General features: G+C 35.9%; 1 protein-coding gene across 2 annotated transcripts in view; it reads left to right on the top strand.

Annotated features, from left to right (window-relative positions):
• LOC136039392 (germinal-center associated nuclear protein-like) overlaps positions 1-17,981 on the top strand; it is an 85,253-nt gene that overhangs the window by 42,703 nt on the left and 24,569 nt on the right. For both annotated transcript variants that reach the window (XM_065723087.1, XM_065723086.1), the window contains exons 8-10: positions 1,868-2,238; positions 5,908-6,301; positions 12,281-12,462. In XM_065723087.1, coding sequence (XP_065579159.1) covers positions 1,868-2,238; positions 5,908-6,301; positions 12,281-12,462 — 947 coding nt within the window. The remainder of the gene's footprint in view (positions 1-1,867; positions 2,239-5,907; positions 6,302-12,280; positions 12,463-17,981) is intronic.

The following is a 17,981-nucleotide window of genomic DNA, read 5'->3' as shown; positions in this document are numbered from 1 at the left end:
TTGAAGGATGTAAAGAGGGAGAGTTTTGAATAGATTGGTATGGAGGAGGAGCGTGCCTAGCTGTGCTGGCCTCAGGTGGCTTGGTGTTGCGGTGAGTTGTTGTTAGTAGTAGTAGTAGTAGTAGTAGTAGTAGCACTACGCAAAATTCTAATTGTTTGATTTCTAGCCTTAATTTTTGACCGGTTGTAAGAACTATTGAGTACATGAGTTGCCAATTTCTGATATTTTTCGTTTAAATCTACAGCTCTATCAGAGCTGTATGTCAAGAACTTATGTATGAGCGTGCTTTTTAAAAAGAAATAAATGCTCCCAAAAATACAAAATTTAGTTGTTGGAGTGTATATCATTTTTAAACGTGTAGAATTTTCAAGGACTAATTAAAACGCTATCCGCGCCCATTATCGACGGATGTTTCTTGTGCATTCAAATCGATTATTCCCACATTTTTTCTAAGAAATCCATAGAGACGACTACAGAATACTATCAATCCCTGCAAATTGGCGGTACAAGTCTCTGGAAAGATTTTTTTTTTTTTTTAAGTTTGTAGTCTCTTTTTGAAAACTTATGAATTTTATTCTCGAATTTAGTAGTTTTTTTTGTTTATAACAAACAGGCAAAGAGTAAAAACTAAGTTAAGCATGAATACAAACAGAACAAAGCAGGTATTTCTATTCAAAGCGAGCTAGGAAATCGATTATTGATTATTATGATCATTCTTTCTTAGGACAGCTATGTTTATGATTGTTAGTTTAAAGACTCAAAATCCTGATCTATAACAAAGAATTTCATTTCGATATGCTCAGCTATTCAAATATAAAAATGCCTATTTAGTGTATGTTTTACTTCTTGATGTGTATGATATTGCTGTATAAAAAGAATAGACCAAGAGGGGGTTGGTTCGCAACCAAGGTATGGTATAGTTATAAGTGGAAAGATTTAATAGCTAAAGCACGGGTCGGATAGGCTGGAAATAACACGTGTAATGATAGTAGCACCAACAAAATCTTCCTAGAATATTTTCAGTTCCCATTTTCATTCATGTGTCAAACCAATTCTCAGAATTCTTTCATGCCCGGTTTTGTTGTAAATCCTGTGCAAATCATATAAATAGTTTCAATTGACTATGTCCGTTAAAGAAAAAAGGTGGAGAAAATTCAAAAGGGGCAATTATTGCTAGGTTTGTCGCCTCGTGTAAAATTTTTTTTATATTTTTTACGGTCATCGCCTCGTGAAATATTTTTTTTTGAAGCGTTAAGTAATTGCTTATATGCTTGAGTATGTGGAATGTATTTGAGTATGTTCTTGCTGAGATTGGCTTCTTGGTAAATTATTTAGCGTTTAATATCAAGGAAGTTTGGAATTTTAAAGTTTGTCATTTATCGGTACAAATCCTTCTTTCTAGAGAGCATTTTGTATATGTTCGTGGTTAGGGGTCAATAAACTGTTTTAACTCTAATGTCCTAAAAAAAAATAAAAAATGAATTTCTTCAGGTTACCTTTTGGAAGGTTTTTACGTCCAGTGCTGCAAGTTGTTTTAAACTTTGTGTCACGATTCCTCAGAATAACGAGAGATCTGCATCATTACATGCATGCATACTTTATCTGTGGGTGAAGTCATGTGATTCAAATTATTTGATTTATGCTCTTTTTAAGAAATACATATTTTTAAATTTACTATTTAAACGGAAAGCATTTTGGGTGGAACTTGTTTTTTGTAACTAAAAAATTTGGCATAAGAAACTGCATCGAGTAGAAACAAAAACATGTTTTAGTCAAAAATCACATATAGAAAGTGTGGGTGTACCAACCCTAAGTTGCCAGGTTTTACATTAAGACGTTTGTGATTCATTGACCTTCAATCTTCCAGATAATAAATGGAGGACTCCTTGAGCCTGATCGATGTCAAGAACACATTCCACATGATAGTTTTGATTCAAATGGCTTTTTGAAAAGGGAAGCAAAACAAGCCCTAGATCAAGGTTTGATACCTGGACAAGTACCGCTCTCAAGACGTGTAAGAAGCGAAGGAGAAGTTTCAGAATCAGATGAAGATGAACCATATAAAATAGTTGATCGAGCTACTTTATCAGCACCTCAGCTAAAAGTAGCCTCGCCCGTGCGGGAGATACTGAGAAGAAAGGAACCGGAAATAAAAGTTCCGCACCTTATTAAGGAAGTTCCACCGCTATCTTTTAAAACTATGAGGGAAGGGAAAAGGATACAAAGCCCTTTTAAAGTGTAAGCTTAAAACCACACTAAATATTTTCTTTTATTTAAAAAGGTTACAAAACCAAGATGCCGCAACTTTTTCTTTTTTTCCACAATGTTAAAATATGCAAAGAGCATTGTATTAACTTGTTTTTCCCCGTCAAAGATCTTAAGTCAGTGAATCCGGAGTAGCTTAATTATTTAGCTCTTTACGCTAAAGTTTGACTCTTTCTCTCAACTCTAATGTTTAAAACAGTAAAACACTTTAGCGTAAAGAGCGGGGCGCTGAGGGGGGATTAGCTCCTTTCATATACAGAGTAATTTCTGTTCGTTTTAAGTTTTAATGTCGCTTCCTACTTTCAGTTAAAAAAAACTAGTTTTTTTATTTAATTTCTGAGTGTTTTTGAATTTTGATTTTTGCTCTCCGCACATGAATAATTAAAACGAAATTTGCACATTAATTTATTTTTTGGCTAAATGGCTTTCTCATAGTTTTGATCGGACGATTTTGATAAAAAGGAGCGGGGGAGTGGGCCTAGTTACCCTACAATTTTTTGGTTACTTAAAAAGGCAACTAGAACTTTTAATTTTACGAATGTATTTATTAATAAAATTTACGTAACTTACGAAAATACTTACGTAACGAACTTCTAAATTCGTTTGTTTTTATTACATATATGAGGGAGTTTGCCCTCTCGTCAATGCCTCGCTCTTTACACTAAAGCTTAAATTTTGTCCCAATTCCTTAAGGATGACACCTGAATCACAAAGGCCGTAGAATAAATAGTTGAAATTAATAAAATTACTTTAGCGTAAAGAGCAAGGTATTAGGAGGAGGTGAACTCCTCATATGCGTAATTATTTCTGTTCCTTTTAAGTTTTAATGCTGTTCCTTACTTTCAGTTGAAGAATCTTTTTCATATTTATTTTTTTTTTAATTACTGTTTAAAAAAAATGCTAAAAAACCCTGGACAGAATTTCCATATTTTCCCCCGCATAACCCCTACCCTCAACCGTCTCCTCCCAACCAAGAAAATCCCACTGAAAGTGTCTGTACACTTCCCAATAACCGTTACTACTTGTAAACACTGGTTAAAGTTTATAACTTGCAGCCCCTCCCACGGGGACTGTGGGGGACTAACTCGTCCCCAAAGACATAGTTTTTTGGTTTTTTGACTATGCTGAACAAAATGGCTATATCAGAATTTTGATCCGGTGGCTTTGAGAAAACAACGAGCGTGGGAGGGGGCCTAGGTGCCCTGCAAGTTTTTTGGTCACATAAAAAGGGAACTAGAACTTTTAATTTCCGTTAGAATGAGCCCTATCGCGACATTTTAGGAACACTGGGTCGATATGATCACCCCTGGGAAAAAAAAACGAAAACAAAAAACAAACAAATAAACACGCATCCGTGATCCGTCTTGTGGCAAAAAAAAAACACAAAATACCACATTTTTGTAAAGAGGAGCCTTAAAATTTTCTAAAATTAGGCAAATTTTCTCAGGCTCGTAACTTCTGATGGGTAGGATTAAACTTGATGAAACTTATATATTTAAAATCAGCATTAAAATGCAATTTTTTGATGTAACTATTGGTATCAAAATTCTGTTTTTTAGAGTTTCGGTTACTATTGAGCCGGGTCGCTCCTTACTACAGTTCGTTACCACGAACTGTTTAATAATTGAAATAACATTGTCACCTTATGCAAAACAAACTTTATTTAAGTTTTGAGATGACAAAGGTAAAGCCTAAATCATTTGCGACTATTCCATTATCTTCTCTATTGTCACTTCGTTCATACAGGAGTGTCTCTGCGTGTTATTAGGCGTGTTATTAGACTTGGATATATCATCATATTAAAGCATAGGTCGATGATGCTGACAATTTAAAGTTTTTAGCTGTCAAAGAAATTGGGTAATCGAAAGTAAGGCTAATGTTGTAAGCTTCTCGAAGTTTGAATGGCAACTATCAATATCTGAAAAAAAGAAAATCACAATTAAAAACAAAACACCGGAAGTTACCGAATTCGCAAAATTACATATGTTAGAAAACCTACTTAATTTGGTTTTACATCGTTGGTAATTGCCTGGGCGTTATCCCTCCTAAAAATTGTAGGGAAAAAGGTGAACATTCAAGTTCCAAGTGCCTTTCAGGTTGCGACGGAAAGAAAAGACAGCAAACGACTTTGTCCAATTAGGCTGTTAAAAACAGCACACTGGTGTTCAAGATTATTTGCTTTCTCTATTTGTAAAAATCAATTACGATGTCTTGTTGGAGAGAGCCTAATCTCGATTACCCTAAAAGTTTTGAATAGGTTAGTGTTCGATAGAGAGACGAGAGGAAGCTCTAAAACAGGCTAAGAGGTCAGAAAGAACTTTGTTGTGAAATCAGGTCCGTATCTTGGCAAAAATTATTTAAGAAACAGCTGTTTCATATGTCCTTGATTGTCTGAGAAAATTATTGCAAATATGGCTAATTATTCTTCAGTATTTTTTTCTTGTGCATCCTTCTTGACGCTAAACCGCCTTTTTGCTTAGGGCCTGATATGCCGAAATTAAGGTATTTTTTAAAGTAGGATTTTGCTGCTGAATTTTCCTTTAAAAGAATTATTAGAACGGGTTTCAGGGACGACATCTCTTGGGACACTATTCCAACTCGAAGTGCAGGATCTAATGAAGCCCATCTTCAAGTACTCAGTACGGGTAAATCCTCTTGCATTGTGAGATGCTTCGTTTTTGTAAGTTTGCCCCTTGGAATGGACAACCGATAGTACTTTTCGAGATATATTTTATGCTCATACATTTAATAGTAGTTTTCATCCCGACTTTTTTCATTGGTCAAAAGGAAAATAAAAGGTGAGCCGATCTCAACCAATGAAATTCATTCTTATTTACGAATCTATGAAGGTGACAAGACAGTTGCCGACGGTTTTTTTTTAGACGGGAAAAAACATAGTTCGTCAGACGGGAAAAAACATAGATAGTACTTTTCGAGATAGCTCGTCATATATTTAGTAGTAGATGCGCTTGTAGAAAACAGTCATTCAAGCTCCGTCAAGTTTATTACTTAGATGTTTCAATGATCCCTGATTGGTGCTACGTCTTACCCTGAAACCATTTTTTAGATGCTTTGGATTAGTGCCAGAAGGGTTTTTAAAACATCTGCAAAAATGGGCATCCGAATTTCACCAGGGCCTAATGAAAGACTTGTAGAATGAGGTATTCAATCCGGATGGTCATACGTACTTAGTACAAAAAAATCACCATGCTTTCTCGCAGAGAAGAATCAGACCTGCTTGCGGTGTGGACTCCGTAGGAGTCTGATGACAAAAAGTTCCCAGAAGAAATAGTTTGTCAACTTTCTTCATATTTTTACCTTCAAAGGTCAAGATTTCGACTCGGGACCTTCGATTATATGTCTGGTAACTCCTTTGTCTTGGATAAATTGAAAATGACCACCCTGGCATCAGTTTATTTTTCTATCTTTAGAAAATAGAAAAGTTGTAATCATTATACGAAACTTTCACACTCACAAAAAATCTAGGAAGTGCAAGTCTCTAGATGGCTGTCCTCTCAATCTCTTTGCAATGCCAAGTCTAGACTAGTTGTATGAAAATTGATTAAAATTATGTGCTTATATCTTGTACTTCTTACGACTAATTGTGAATCTGCTTATTAGAATAAAGCCATTTCTTTGCAGGTCTCAAGAGCCCCAGATATCGTTCCCTAGTGTGGTCGTCGAACCCGTTTTCCAGCCCGTTGTTACCACTACCCCAACAGCTACTATAACTACACTATCTTCAATTTTCCATACGTTTCACGCCAATGCTACACCAGTCGTGACTAAAATTGAGACACCAAAGCTGCCCCCTGCATTTTCCATCACCAAACCCTCTGAAAAGAGAAACACAGTGTTCAGTACTTTCACTTTGCAACCTACAACTTCTAAACCAGCACCACCACTTCAAGTCTTAGCTTTATCTCCAGAAAAGAAAAGCCCAGAAGATGGAAAGGAAAAGGCAGAAGTAGCACGGGTCACAGGAAGTCCAGAGTTTAAAATATTCCTTGATGCTTTGAATGATTCAGTACCTAAGGTAACTATTGACTTTTTTCCGTCTAAGATAGATAGTTCTGTAAAAGTTCTGTCCAGTTGTATCAAAAAATTTTAATATAAGGGAGAAGGAGAGGTCGTTGTTTGAGTTATAAAGTACCCAGTGTAGATAACTACTCTGAAGTTATCTACACTGATGAAGAGGTCGTTCAGCTAGACTATCTTTTCAACCCTTTGATGTTCAAGGCAACTCGAAAATTTCAAAACTTGAAAAATTTGTGTTATTACTGTTTAATGGCCTCTATTGGAAGCTACAGTGATGACAGTGGTCAAATATGGTTCTGAAGCATGGGCGCTCCGAAAAGCAGATGAAAATTTACTTGATGTTTTCCAGAGAAATTGCCTACGGATTGTTCTGGGTACCCGGCTGACTGACCGTATTTCAAACAGTAGGCTGTACGAAAAATGTGGTTCAATCCCGCTTTCTAGGGCTATAATGAAAGAAAGGTTGAGATGGCTAGGCCACGTTCTACGGATGAAGGATGACAGATTACCGAAGATTGTCCTTTTTGGCCAACCGTCTGGGGCTACACGGAAAGCAGGTCGTCCTTGTCTGGGTTGGGAGGATGTCATAAATAAAGATTTAAAGGAAATGTGAACTTCCTGGGACGGTGTAAAGAGGGAGGCCTTAAATAGATTAGGTTGGAGGAGGACCGTGCGTAGCTGTGTTGGCCTCAGGCGGCTTGGTGCTGCAGTGAGTTATTAGTAGTAGTAGTAGTAGTCAGAGGTAAAAGGAGCTTAGCCGCTCGACTTGTAGAATTTTATAGTTGATTATCCACTTCTCAATTCAATTCGGATCGATTTTAATAATACATTAAATTTAAATTACATACGCCCACAAATACTTTTTAAAAATAAATTGTGGCCCATACTTCATATTAATTTGGCCCTCTAGGACAATCCTGTCGAGAAAACATTAAAACTGTTAATTACAACACATAGTGGAGATCCTCCATTTGCCAGCCAGCATGAACTCAAATTGCCGCCAAACAATTCAATTAAAAACACTAAAACAAAACTTTAAATCTAAATGTCAACGGGAGAAAACAAGATCTGATATAGCTCTCAAATTTAGTACTGAGATAATAAATAATTATCCATCTTCTTTTACTTTTATTTGGTACCATTTTAAATTACTTACTATTAGTTAACGCTTCTTACTCAGTTGTTTTTTAGATCTACTTTAAGTATGCAAGACTCGGTTTACTTCTAATTGCCTCTGGTAGGTCATTCCAAACACATGAACATAAAATGTCAAGTGAAAAATCAGACAAACATATGGCGCGTACGGAACAATCAACAGGCTTCTATCCCGTGATCTTTTCTGGCGTGTTTCAGCCACAGAGAATTTTTTTTTGGAAAGCATTCTTGTCGTAGAGAATGGAAGTATTTGTAAGCAAAAACTGAGCAATTAAAATCTCCCAAACTATCTAAAGAAAATAAAGAATTTGTTTCGTTAATTAGGTTTAATGCTTTTTTATTTATTTTGTTAATCATATTTGTATGGGATTTAAATGTCGCCGTCCAGCCAAGAGAGAAATATCGGATATGTGAGTGTATCAGCGAAAAATAATTAAAGATCTTAACAGGAAAAAAGGGCTTAAGTTTTTTTTTTATATTCCCTGGTTTCTAGAAATTTTCATCAATGCCCATACCCAGACACTTTACAAATCCATTTTCTGGTCTCTGAATTATGTCTCTAGTCGTTTGGAGACCTGTGAAAGAGGACTGGAGTTTTCCCATTCGTGAAAATAGCAAAACTTGGGATTTCTGAACATTTATAGTCATTTTGTTAGCATCCATCCACAAGTAAACATGCTCCATCGTCTGTTGTTGTCGATGAACCAGTACCTCGAAATCACCTATAGCACGTCCAATCATCCAATGACTGTGTCGTCTTCAAAGCTCTGTAACATTTTGTCGGAACTCGAATGTGAAACAATGAAGTCTGAGGACAAAAGTTGCAGCAGCAAACGGGGGGGGGGGGCAAAAACAAACTGCAAGTTCTTAATGTGAACAATAAATAAGAGAGGGCCAGGAATTGACCCTTGGAGCACTCCGCAATTCATTGTCTTCGAAGATGATTATTCCCAGTTATAATTACTCTATTATTCCGCAATTCATTGTCTTCGAAGATGATTATTCCCAGTTATAATTACTCTATTTTAAAGATAACTTTGGAACTATGAAAAAAGATGGCCTCTCCCCCTCCCCCCGCTCAATATGGTCTAACTTACACAGTGGAACAATGGGACATGCAGTCAAACGCCTTTTTATGTCCAAAAGTATTGGCATAGAAATTTTACTCTCCATCATTTTATTTATGAAAAGGGCAAGCGAAGCAAGAGCATCTTCTTAAGAGTGGCTGGGGTGAATCAATCAATCAATCAATCAATTTATTAATACTAAAGAAAACTATTACAAAAGTAAATCAGTTAATAGGCCCAAGAAGCTATGCTTGTAATGGGCCACAGAGAACAAAAATTGAACACTTATAAAATGTATACAAAAAAAACAAAAAAAAAAAAAAAAAAAAAAAAAAAAAACACTGGAACAAGACAAGATTTAAAAGAAGAGAAGTGACATACAAATTGGGATAGAATTAAAAGAGAGACAAAAATTATTTAACTGGAAAGACCCGACGAAATAATGCCTTTGCAGAAAGAAAAAGAGGGACATCCAAAGGGATGGAGTTCCATAATAGAATTGACTGATATACAGGAGACCTCTGAGCTGCTGTAGAGGATCGCTTTGGTAAAATAAATCGTCGAGAAGAATTACGCAAAGAAGAAAAGTACCTACCTGAGCCTGTCCTTGAGAAAAACTGCTGCAGGGTCGGTGGAAGACCACCTAGAAAAGCAGAATGCGCTAAATAAAGAGTATTTTTACCTATAATATGATCCAGTGGAGGTATTCCAGTATCATTATAAAGATCAGAGGAAGGGTAAAGCCGAGGGAGAAGAAAAGTAGCCTTCACTGCCCTATTTTGGGCTCTTTGAAGTGAGCAGAGAAGACATTTATTAGTATTGCCCCAGACAGAGCAGCAATAAGAAAGGTAAGGATGAATAAAAACATGATAAAGAGAAACCATAATATCAGGAGGAAGAAATGAATTAATCTGGTGCAACATTGAAGACTGGCGGAGGATTAAGGAACGGGTGTGAGTTATATGCGGTTTAAAAGAAAGAAAACAGTCAAGATAAACACCAAGAAGTTTCACCATAGTAGCTTGTGGTATAATATCATTCCCAAAAGTCAGGGTGATTGGCTCCCGTACGTCTCTCATGCGGTAAGGGGTCCTAAAGTTGATAATGGCACTCTTTCGGAAAGCCAAATTGTCTCGAATTCAGAAAACCCTTTAATTCTAAAAAAAATTCAAGTTGTTTATGCATTGGTTTTTCTAAATTTAGAAAAAGTAGAGAAAAGTGAAATTGGCATATCATTAGACACATCTGATGGATCTCCTCCTTTAAAAAGAGGAATTACTATCTTTTTTTTTTTTTTTTTTTTTTTTTTTTTTTTTTTTTTTTTTTTTTTTTTAGATCATCCGGAAAAGTACGTGTTTCATGCGAAAGGTTCAACAAAAAAAATAATTAAGTGGCTCAACCAGAACTTGAGCACTTTTCTTCACAATTTTGGAATTAATTCCATAATATCCTAATGAAGAGCTGCTTTTCAGATTCTAAATTATATTCACAACATCATAATCAGAGACTGGATTATGGATAATCTGGATTGTGGATTCTGGATTATCAGAGACCTCATCGAATCCCTACACGAAGGAGGAAGAAAATGTTTTATAGGTGCGACGAGAGATTGGAACTTCATCTATCATTTCCCTCCCAATCCCACTAAAAAAAAGATACTAAAAGCCCTGGAATTCCACTTTCATTGTCTGTAGCTATATCCTTTTGGATCAGTTTTTTTTTTGGCATATCAGAATTTTTAGAACCAGCTTTTACAACTCATTTTATAACATTCCATATTTTCATACTATTGCTCCCACAAATCTGGAATTTATTTAAAAAATACTTTTTCTTTTCTTTTCTTAGAATTTTACGAAGCAAGTTATTGTATTTTTTATGTCCTTCTAATGAAAATTTCGTTGCTTCACTTAAGTAATCTTTCCACATTCTCATCTTCTTGTTTATACTGTCAAGAAGACTTTTAGAAACTCACGGACTCCAGGAGAAAAACCATGTAGTTGCGGACTACACTCTCTTCACAACATTTTTTTTTTTTTTTCATAACAGTACATTAAAACAACTTGAAAGCGGTATCCACATTATTTTTTTCATACAATGACGACCAATGTATTTTACCCATTTCCTCTTTAAAAAGTGTTATATTATCATCCGATAAATTCAGAAATTTCAAATTTTGGTTAATAAATGTTGAGTTAAAATTTTATGTATTGAACTCAATACGATCCCAAAATGGGGTAATGGTCAGACATATCTGAATCTAAAGCAGAAGGAGAAGTCGGGAAACCTGAACGAAAAATATTGTCAATTATCGTAGATACGTTTGCGTCACACGTGTCGGAATTGTAGTAGACGGATATTATTCGAATATATAATTTTATATATATATATATATATATATATATATATATATATATATATATATATATATATATATATATATATATATATATATATATATATATATATATATATATATATATATATATATATATTATATAACTCGAATGCAGGTATCATCGAAAGAAAATCAACTGTATCTTTTTTAATGGAAGACCGAGGTCTATATTAAAATCACCCATCAAGAACAATTCAATATATTCTGATTGGGGTATCCTCTCAAAATACTTTCCAGATGGGCCAAAAATTCCGGGATTGGTTCAAAAGAAGGGCGGTATATCTGACCAAATAGTGCCTTTTTATTATGAGCTACATTTACATCAATAAAAAGAGATTCAAAAGCTCCAACTATATTCGTCAACAGGTTATCATTTGCAAATGAATTTAGAGAATCGCTTATATATAATACTAGTCCCCCTTTTTTTCTTCTCTTTACGATGAAGGAATTTTTGGTTGGTGAAACACCAACCAAAAATCTTAGGTTGGGCAACCTCAGTTATGAGCTGGATATACACATTGGTTGGGCAACCACATATGTTGGGGATTAATATTAGGTCGCGGGGTATCCAGGATCTTGTGATTCAGTGTTATCTCTGGAAACCCCTGTTTCACGTATAGGCTAATCATACACCTGTTTAGACAAAAAATACGTAGTATCCTACCTGAAAACTTGAAAATTCGTAAAAACAGCTATAATGTTGGGCAAGTAACGAATTTTTGTTGCTTTTAAGATTATTAATGCTTCTTAAGAATCCCTATTGTCATATCAGGAAACTACTAATTATTTGGTGATTGATGGTGCCATGGAGCTTGGTATGAGAGAAAAAAAAAATCACTGGGGTTTAAAAGGTACTGCAATTGTATCGTTGTTTTAATTTTAAGCCACCTGAGTTGATCCGGTGGCAAACACTCCTCCTCCCCCCCCCCGCCCATCTTGTAAAAAGCTGTTGCTTTTGCCGCCTTCCAGGAAATCTTTATAAAGCTGTATTAGTCAGCTACACACTGTATTCTTTTGATGTTTTCTTCTGATTTAAGTTCTCCTTCCCTAAAAAAAGGCTTCGCAAACATTTTATAGCCGTATGTCTCGTAAAGCTATAAATATGAGGTAGGTCCGTTAGTTCGAGGCACCAACATATCTATCGTAAATGATTGTGACCTACGTACAAATGAACATTGTTGACGTGACAAAAGCCTAATATGAGGAGTTTTTAGTTTCTAGGGTATGGCAGGTTTTGTTTTTATTGTACCTTCCCTCAGGGAAACACTGTGCATGGGTTTTGTTGTTTTTTAAGCTTAATTAAGGGCTTTCTAGGTAAAATGAAACAGAAAGTCTATGGTATTTTTTTTTTATGTTTCAGATAGTTAATACCCTTCTAGAGGAAACAGTGGAAAAATTAATAAAAGGAGTAGCCTGGGAGTTCTTCGAGTATGAAGTGAAACCAATTCGAGTAGTTTCGCAAGAGATGCTAGATCAAATACTTCAGAATATAGTGAATCATGAGCTATTATTTATTATACAAATGGAAAAGGAAATCGAGACGTAAGTTTCAAGCACTGTTGATAACTTCAGGTTGCTGGAGAACCTAATTCCCTATATCTTCCATTATTTTAATTTTTTATTAAGCAGTGTTTGCTTACCATTCAATGCATCCCTCCTAGTCCCTCCCTGGCAGTGCCCACTTCCCCTCGTCATTACTCTCATTTTAAATTATTTTTGTAATTGTTCACTAACCTTTTAAAATAAGAGCAGAGGTTAAGAGATTAAGAGATTTGAATCACTTAACTTTGAAAGGCTTTATTTCAAACTTTGATTCTTTAAACATAAATCACTTCAGTACTAAACCCTGCAATTATTTTGCATAAAATTTTGGAGACACGTTCTTTTCAATCAGACGTTGAGGTAAAAGATACATTTTTACGACAAGCCTACAGCAGTAAATTGTAACGAAAGGATAAGATATATGTATCGCTGAGTTCATTAGTTACAGATCTAACCATTCATCGAGCTAGACTTATGATACTACCTAGACTTTTATTTTTAGAGAATGATTTGAACTCTGGAGCTGTCTCAGTAAATAAACAATTGTATTTAGAGTGCCATATTTGTTGACGTTTTGGTAGATTGTAGCTAAAGCGAACTTTGGAAAGAGTTTTACAAAATGCTATTCTTTTGATCTTTAGTAGATTATTTTAAAAAGAAAATTCCGGTAAAGAAGTTTTCTAAAGAAAAGTAAAGGCCATATTAAACTTAAGATCAGAAGAAATAGAAATCTACAATTTATTCAAACTCAAAACGACTAGAAATTACTATTGAAGAATAAATGAAACCCAAAACGAACAGAAATTAAATAAACAATCACAGCAAGAAAATATAGAACTGGCAGTAATATAAATGAAGAAATAAATCTTAAAACGAGTAAAGCTTTTAAGTTGAATGTGCAAATCAAGCTTAAAACGAATAAAAATATTTTGCTATTATATAAATTAAACCCAAAACAAAAAGAAAATAAATAAACATCCGGAGCAAACAGACATACAATAGGTACTAATATAAACAAGTAAATACATCTTAAAACAAGTAAGACTTAAATTGAATATGCAAATCAAGCTTGAAACGAACAAAAATCTCTACAAACAAGAGTTTAGGTTGCCTTCTCTCACTTTAGAAGTCTAAAACCTACTGCAGCATTGGCGCTTTACTGAAAACGAATTATAATTACAAATATTTTCTTTTGTGCTTATTACAACATTGAAAAAATGACGCAGTAGATTTTAGACTTTTACAGTGAGAGAAGGAGGCAAAACTCAAACTCTTGTTTGAAGAAATTTTTGTTCGTTTCAAGCCTAATTTGTATATTCAATTTTAATTAATTTCACTCGTTTTAAGATTTATTTACTCATTTATACAAGTACCTATTGTATTTTAATTTTTTTATTTTATCTCCAAACTATTTTGAACAATCATAATCAAAATTACGATTGGATGCGTTTCGGAAACAAAGGTCTTTGGGGGGGGGGTTACCCTCCGATCACTTTTGACTCTTAAAAAGGGCTCTAGAAATTCCTAATTACAATCAAATGAGCTCCCTCTCAAGTCTATACTACCATCCATTTCGCAAAAACCTTATATATCCCGGGGGCGTAACTTACAACACTTGCCCTGGTTCCTGGGGTGGGCTGTGTTATCCCTGGAGTTTTTATTATATGATTTTTGGCCAATTTTTTTTTATAAAATAGCTATATACAAAATTCGTTCGGACGCATTTGGGGAAATAGGGTTGTTAGGGGGAAGGGCTAGTTTCCATCAGATCAGTTTTGACTCTTAAAATGGGAGCTAGAACTTGGAATATCCAATCATTTGAGTACCCTCCGTAGTTTATACGACCACCCCTCCCGTAAAACTTTATATGCCCCAGGGGCATAACTTACAACACTTGCCCCTGGGCTCTGGGGTGGGCTCTGTTATCCCTAGAGCTTTTGTGATATGATTTTTGGTCAATTTTGAATAAAATGGCTGTATATAAAAAGGGGGGCTTGTTGCCATTCTTGTTGCCATTGGCTTGCTTTTAACTCTGAAAAGAGGAGCTAGAACTTTAAATATCTAATCATTGGAGTCCTCTCCGAAGTTTATACGACCACCTCTCCCATAAAATCTTAGATACCCCCAGAAGTTACGACCCTTAGTTCCTCCACGCTCTGGGTCCATGTTGACCCCTAAGTTTTTGTATTTGATATTTGACTATGTCAAAGAAAAGGGCTATCTCAAATCCACCGGATGCACATAAGGAAAAAAGTGTTGGGGGAGTAGATGTCTTCCGATCACTTTTGACTCTCAAAAAGGTAACTGGTACTTTCTGTTTTCGATCAAATGAGCTACCTCTGAACTTCATACGACCACCCCTTACATAAGAACCCTATATGTTCCCGGGGCATGACTTAAAGCGCTCGCCACTGGGCTCTGGGGTATTGTGTCGACCCTGGAGTTTTAGTTATCTTATGTTTGAACTATTTACAATAAAATGGCTATCTCAAAATTTTTATCGGATGAGTTTTGGGGAAAAAGTAAAGGGATGGGGGGGGCTAGTTTACCTCCGATTTCTTTTGACTCTTAAGAAGTGAACTAGAAATTTTAACTTCCAACCAAAAAGCCCTTCTAAAGTTTATACGAGGAGCCCTTCTATTAAAACCATATATGCCCCTAGGGTACAGCTTACAGCGCCTTCCCCTGGGCCCTGCAGGGTTAGCCCCTTTGCGGGGGATAGTTCCCTCTGATCACTTTTGACTCTTAAAAAGGCACTAGAAATTCCAATTTATTTTCGAATGAGCCACCTCCGAAGTTTATACTACCATCTCTTCCATAAAAGCCTTATATGCCCCTGGGGCTATTTTAAACAAAATGGTTACTTCAAAATTTTGATCGTGTTCATTTGGGAAAAGAAGGGGGAGCAAATGCCTGATGACCACTTTTGATAACTCTTAAAAAGTTAAATAAAAATTTCAATATCCAATCAAATAAGACACCTCTGACGTTTACGCGGAAACCCCGTACATAGAACCTTATCTGCCCCCGGGGCATAACTTCAGACAATTCTCACAAGCTCTTGGGGATTATGTTCATCCCGGAGTTTCTATTATTTGATCTATAAGCTATTTTGAACAAAATAGTTATCTCATAATTTTGATCAGTTGCATTTGGGGAAAAAGGGGCCTTGGGGGGCTAGTTTCCTCTGATCACCTTTGACTCTTAAAAAGGGCACTAGAAATTCCGATTTACAGTCAAATGAGCCACACCCGAAGTTTTTACTACCAACCCTTCCATAAAAACCTTTTATGCCCCTTGGGCATCATTTACAACACTTGTCCCTAGGTTCTGGTGGGCTGTGTTATCCCTCGAGTCTTTGTATATCATCTTCAGTCTATTTTGAAAAAAATAGCTATATTAAAAAATTCGATCGGATGTATTAGGGGGGCTTATTGCCAATTGATCACTATGAACTCTTAAAAAGCGAAGTAGAATTTTCAATTTCTAATCATTTGAGTCTCCTCCGAGGCTTTTACGACCACTTCTTCCATAAAAACTTTATACGCCCCCTGGGCATAAGTTACCACTCTTCCCCCAGGCTCGGAGGGGATGTTGACCCTGGTGTTTCGTTATTTGATCGTTGGACTATTTCAAACAATCTGGCAATCCCAAAATTTTTTTCGGATGCATCTGGGGAAAAGAGGGTGTTTGTGGGGGGGGGGTTGATGCCCTTTGATCCCTTTTGACCCAAAAAAGGTAACTAGAACTTCCAATTTGCAGCCAAATGAGCCACTTCTGAAGTTTATACGACCTCCCATTACATAAAAACCTATATTATATGCCCCCAGGCCATAATTTAAAGCACTTGACCTGGACTCTAAGGGGTTGTGTTCATTCCTGGAGTTTTTATTATCTGATTTTTGCACTTTTTAACAAAATGGCTATTTAAAAATATTTATCAGATGGGTTTGGGGGGAAATGCGTGGGGGGGGTCTAGTTGCCCTCCGATTTCTTTTTACTCTTAAAAAGTGAACTAGAACATGCAGTTTTCAATCAAATGAGCCCTTTCTAAACTTAATATGAGCATCCCTTCCATAAGAACAATATATACCGCCAGGACATAACATACAACGCATGCCCCCTGGCCCTAAGGGGGGTTGTATCGACCCCAAAGTTTCCCTAATATGATCTTTGAACTGTTTTAAACAAAATGGCTATCTAAAAAAAATTATCAGAAGTATTGGGAAAAAAGAGCGTGGGGCGGGGCTTATTGATCTCTGAAGTTTATACGAGCATTCCTTCTATAAGAACCACATATGCCCTCACAACTCCTGTCCCCATACCCTGGGGGTTCTATTGACCCTGGAGTTTTATTATGCGATTTTTTAACTATTCTTAAAAAATAACTATCTTAAAATTTTTATCGGATGTATTTGTGGAAAAAACGGTGTGGGGAGGTAGTTGCCCTCCGATTGCTTTTGACTCTTAAAGGGGCACTGGAACTTCCGACTTTCAATCGAATGAATTCCTTCTGAAGTCTATACGGCGACCTCTCCCATATGAAGTGCCTCTGGGAAAAAAAAAAGATAAAACATCTGAGACGTATGGCCTTTGGTTGACTACTGAATTTTCGTAATCGCACATTCTCTATATTTTTGTCTCGTACTGTGTGCTCGTGGAAAATGACAAATGAGCTGTCGTTTAGTGAGTGTTTACCAATTATTTTTTTTTAATTCTTTTCTTTCTTTTCTTTTATTCAATAAATATAGAAAACTCGAAAATCCCAAAAAAAAATCCCAAAGGGCCCAGAGGCCCGGTAACTGGGAAAGCAAAAGCAAATAACACTACATATTAATCATTGCAGGTTGCTGAACTAGGCCTAGACGAAAACAAATAGGAAGTACTGCTCACGGGAATGCTCACACGAAATCATCTGATCTCCGCCTCACCTATCATCAACAACAGTCTCACTTTGTCAGCGACGTCAAGAACCAACGCTAAATAAATAAAAATAAATAAATAAATAAAAAAAAAAAAAAACTATGGAAAGGACAGAGATTGGCCTTCGCGTCACCTTGAGTCGCTGGGGGAATATTCCTAATTAGAATGACTTATTAACCAAGTGACACAGTGACTTTATAGTTGATGGAAGAGTGAGCTTGATGACTTTAGCAGGAATTTAGTCAAAATCGGCCGAAAAATTCTTGAGGATAAAACCATTTCTTCTTATGGTTCCCGACTGGCTCAAGAACCATTGATTTAGAGCACGGGAGGACCAAGAAACTGTTTTCAAGACTGAGCTTTTGAAGAAGTAGGCATCCATTGTTGTTTTTTTTCCACCTCAGTAAGAAATTTTGTCAGCTGACGTCGAGCTTGGCATTCATCTATAATCAACTTATCATCTATTTTCAGAAATTTGGGGCAGCCTAGTGGTTTTGTTGATTTTCCTGTAGCCTCTTTTATCACGTTATACATGGATAAAAGGCTAAATTAAATTTAGGAATTGACATCTTATTCTTGAATTATCAACATTTTGG

Source organism: Artemia franciscana, chromosome 19, assembly GCF_032884065.1.
Source record: "Artemia franciscana chromosome 19, ASM3288406v1, whole genome shotgun sequence".
Lineage (NCBI taxonomy): Eukaryota > Metazoa > Arthropoda > Branchiopoda > Anostraca > Artemiidae > Artemia > Artemia franciscana.
Note: the sequence above shows the minus strand (reverse complement) of the source record. Positions and strands in the feature narration are given on the sequence as shown.